The sequence below is a fragment of the Stegastes partitus genome, unplaced genomic scaffold (genome assembly GCF_000690725.1).
Source record: "Stegastes partitus isolate 25-593 unplaced genomic scaffold, Stegastes_partitus-1.0.2 Scaffold451, whole genome shotgun sequence".
NCBI classification, from domain to species: domain Eukaryota; kingdom Metazoa; phylum Chordata; class Actinopteri; family Pomacentridae; genus Stegastes; species Stegastes partitus.
The window spans coordinates 452382-457052 of record NW_007578182.1 but is presented as its reverse complement, the minus strand read 5'-3'; the positions used below and the strand labels follow the sequence as shown (position 1 = coordinate 457052).

The following is a 4671-nucleotide window of genomic DNA, read 5'->3' as shown; positions in this document are numbered from 1 at the left end:
GTAGATGTGGGTGAAACATCCTGCCCGTAGTAGCTGTTACAAACTTTTCTACCAATTCTGATGTGTGTGCAAATTGTGATGAGTTTTTGATCTTTAGGAACTCAAAAATGTGATTGTTCTGAGTGAATAATAATAAGAATTCCTTAGATTCCAACAGGGTCCTACACACTGTCAGTGCTCGGGCCCTACTTAGAATGAGACTGCGCTGCCTTTACCTTGTGGGATGCTGCTGTCCAGCAGGATGGGGTTTCCTGTCGACTTCACTACGTTCCCTGCATCATCAAAGGTCACCTTCAGATAACCCAGGTATTTTCCAAAGGCATAGGCCTGCACAACAGGAACCTGCCGCCCGTCGTCTGATTTCACCATGAAGGGATAAAGACCGGCTGGTACTTCAGAAGAAGGAGGTGCTCCTGAAAAATAAAACGGTGGAAAAATAGGGACAATGAGGGAAGCTTAAAAACAGCAGTCTGAAGCTGTAGCTGTACTAACATGTAGTTTATAACCACAGTTTGAAGGGTGCAAATAACTGCGTTCATTAAAGATGCAAAAGATGCTCATCACGTTTTCCCACAGCTCAAACTGACATCTTCAAATGCTTTGTTTCGTGCGACCAACAGTCTGAAAACTAAAGAGTCTCCGTTAACAGTGACACAAACTGGAGAAAAGAAGAAAATCCTGTCTACTGGGTGGATGAGCCCAGAAGAGCTTTGCTGTTTTTGGGAGGCAGTAATCTGCCAGAGATGAAAAATAAAACCGCCACATAAGTGTTCACTAATTTGATTAGAAACCTTGTTTATTTAAAGTTCAAAGATTCACTTTTTTTGAGAATATCATCCTAAATGTGTGACTTCATTCCAACTGATGTGTTTGACTTTCCCTGACGTTGTGTAATCTCTGCTGAAACTCAACAAAGTTTGCCTCCACATGGTCCCAATTAGACTTTCTTTTCTTCTGTCGCTAAGCTCTGCTGGAAAACTCGACTGTCCATTTCTAATGTTTGGTTCAACATTTTCTTTCTTAATATCTTATTCAGTCATCACACAGTTTGGTTACAGACGTTAGAGGCACCAGCTGCTTTGGAGCTTTTCAAGTTTTAGGAGGAAATGTTATAGTTTAGCTATTGTTTGCTGGTTACAGTGTGAACGCTCATTTAGTCACAGAAAAATGAGCCTTTGTGCTTTCCCGCTATTTTCACTGCTGTCATGGCAACAACACATCGCTGGTTGTTTCACAACTGTTACAGTGACTCAACAAATTTCAAAGACAAGTTGGATTCTGACTAACTCGGCACTGAATCATCTCAATTGTGATAAGAGGAACTTCAAAAGAAAAGTTAATTATATCCTGGCAGAGCCGCTTGATGTTGTTGGCGTTCTTGCACACCAGTATTGTGCCGTAAGCACCAGGACATGCTCAAACCTTTTAACACAGAAAAAGAAAAAAATGACAGAGGCAGATGTGTGACAAATAATTGAAAAATGGTCCAGTGACCGTAAAGATTCTCTTCAAAAGCTGCTCACTGCTGGTCCCGACAGAAGCCCTACATTAGAGTCTAATCTGTGAACAAGTGGACGCTTCTGATGCTAATGTTTCCAATAAGAAGGAACACTTTCAGGCACATTGGCTGATTGTGTCTTCTGCTGCTAGACGTTCTAAACACGAGTCGAGTGTATACATAACTGTGGACCCATGTCTGTGTTTTTCTTCAATTAGCAGCTTTAACTAAATTGTACAGTAAAAACATTTAACCTCACAGGAGAGCTTGAATACATCCCAGTCAGCTTTCGAGGACACTCTTCCTCTCCAAAGTCCAAACAAGGACTAAGTGCTGCCTGATCCTACGTGTAGCTTCGTAGTGTTTCTACAGAGTTACACGCTGCAGAAAAACATCTCTCTGTGGCCTGACGTCTAAACCAGCAGCTCACTTCCTCTGTCTCACCACCGACTGCTCACTGCTGTTTATATATAACTCTACGCAATTATTTACGGAGACCAGACTCATGTCGACAGCATGTTTACTCCTGAATGAGCCACAACTATGAAGACTCAAAGTTTCCCTTCATCCAGGACCAGAGACAAAGCTGACAGAGACGGACAGTGTTTCTGCCCATTTCACAACAGGCATGGAGATGTTGTTTTAAGTTATCACACAACTAACAGGGAAGAAAGTTTACTGCCATACCAGCTCGCCCAGCAGGCAATAGGACTCATTAAAAAAATTAAAGCTGGATGGATAAAAAAATCCACTGTTCTGACCTCTCGACTGCTAGTTTTGTCAGAATCAACTGGATTTGATCACATTGCTCATCACAGAAACCAGCCTCAGCTGAACTACAACTACAAGACCGACATGAACAGAGTGTCTGAGTTGCAGATGATTTCTCACAGCTGTGATGTCACTCACATGGCAAAAAGATCTCTGAAAATGTCCACAAATCGGTGGAAAATGCTGTAAAACATCATTGGCATGATGGCTTTGGCATGTAAGCCTGTTACATGCTCACAGTTAACATTTAAACATCAAGTGTTCAGAGTTCTACATTTAGGAGGTTGACGTGTCAATTATTAGCCTGGTGTCACGCTACATCTGTCACAGCAGCATGCAGTGTTAGCATGAATACCCAGCAACACACCAGTACGTGGAAACATGAAGTCTCAGTGCTCAGGGCTTTCTAATATGTTTTTCTATAGGCTGTATATAAAGATAAACGTACCCTCTGGGTATGAAAAGTGAAACCAGTGTGGAAGACACCTAAACCTGCATTTTTTTTCCTGACAGCCAGCAGGGGGCGACTGCTCTTGCTACAAACAGAGGTCAGACTATACAGACGTCAGTGAGAAAACGACCCTCCTTCTTACTTGATTTCCAAATGACTTCAGTAAACATTTTTCTAAAGAGTTTATGGTTTTAATTACCAGTTTCAAGTCTCCTGCATATATAACATAATGGTACTTTATGGTTGTATTTTGAAGATTTTGAATTGAAAACAGGCAATACAACAGAGCATGTTTTACAGTGTGGCTACAATATGACGTCTTCGAGCGCTCAGGCAGATCCACTGCTCGTTACGTCTAGTTTCAGAAGACAAAGATAGCAAAGGTCGAATTCCAAACCTTCACAACTGTAGTCTACAACCCAACAGGTGACGACATGGTGGCTGTGTTCATGTTTTACATAAAGTCTGGTTTTCCCTGAATTGTGTCAGCATTTTGCTCCAAGCATTGTCACAGCATTTCAATTCATTTAGAGCCTTGAAGAGAGAAGCACAGCTGTGTGAGCTCACTTGCTTGCCAACTTTAACTTTAAATTATTTGTAATCTTATTTTATATATATATATTTTCATTTTTTAGATATTTTATTGTTATTATTATTCTACTTTTTCTTTTCTTTTTTTAAAGCTAACTTGCTAACTGCCAGTTACCACAAGTCACATCTGTTAGTATGCAGAGATCTTCCGGGGTCGGTGCTAGACTGGATGATTAAGCTTAACCTTGAGCCATTATGATAGCTATAGGTATATAAATAGGTTCATATTGTGACAGAAGTGTCATAAACAGCTGTATCTGCCTTCCTACCTGTATAGAGGAAAGTGTTGCTGTGTCCTCCAATGACGACGTCGACTCCGCGGACCCTCTTGGCGATCTCCTGATCCACGGTGAAGCCGGAGTGGCCCAGAGCGATGATCTTATTGATCCCCAGCGTCTGGAGCTTGTTCACCTGCAGCTGCAGAGAGCTCACCTCGTCCTCGAACTGCAGGTGTGGTCCTGTGCAGAAACATGAACAGTGAACGAGCTGCAAACATCTCAAAATACCCTCAGGCCAACACAAAAACACACTTCAACATTTAAAAAGACATCTGAACGCCAGTTAAACACTTTGATCTTTGATCTAAGGGCGACTGTGGCTCAGGTGGCAGAGTGGGTTGTCCTCCAATCACAAGGTTGGCAGTTCGATTCCCTGCCCCTACAGTTGAAGTGTCCTTGGGCAAGACACTGAACCCGACATTGCTCCCAATAGCAGGCAGCACCTTGCATGGCAGCTCTGTCGCCATTGGTGTATGAATAGGTGAATGAGAAACACACTGTAAAGCGCTTTGGATAAAAGTGCTACATACATGCAGATCATTCACCATCTTTACATCCGACTTAACAAAATTTTAAAACAACATAGTACCTGAATGACATTCCTTCTTTTCAAACGCAATTAGCTCTGTTCGATCTCTGGCAACAGGACCAGAAGAACTAGATTTATGTTTGCTCAAAATCTAAAGGATCGTACAGATAAGGAAGATGACTGTACAACATGTTTGATATGTTTCTGCTTTAAAATGGACACGATAAGCAATAACATCATCAAAAGCTACATATTTAATTTTAATTTTTGTTGTTGACTAGCTTTGATTTTTTCCAACATGACTGCATGAGATTTAATGACTTCCAGTGATTGTCAAACCACCAACTTTCTGTCACCTTTGACTCGACCTGCAGACACTTAATCCATGTTATTACCATCAGTCTCTCATCAGTCTGTTCCAGTTACTGACAAGCTGACAAAATGTGAAGCGAATGAGAGTCACAGATTGTTGACAGTTTTAAACGCTGTGCAGGCGAAAACAGAAGGAGGAGGATCGTATCACTAACTGTACTGAATTCTATATGTTACTGTG

The 4671-nt window shown here is 41.5% G+C and overlaps 1 protein-coding gene across 1 annotated transcript in view; it reads right to left on the bottom strand.

The window, feature by feature from the left end:
* LOC103360565 (5'-nucleotidase-like) overlaps positions 1–4671 on the bottom strand; it is a 15749-nt gene that overhangs the window by 4569 nt on the left and 6509 nt on the right. The window contains exons 3-4 of the mRNA XM_008286357.1: positions 3581–3840; positions 216–413 (exon numbers count right to left, since the gene is read on the bottom strand). Coding sequence (XP_008284579.1) covers positions 216–413; positions 3581–3840 — 458 coding nt within the window. The remainder of the gene's footprint in view (positions 1–215; positions 414–3580; positions 3841–4671) is intronic.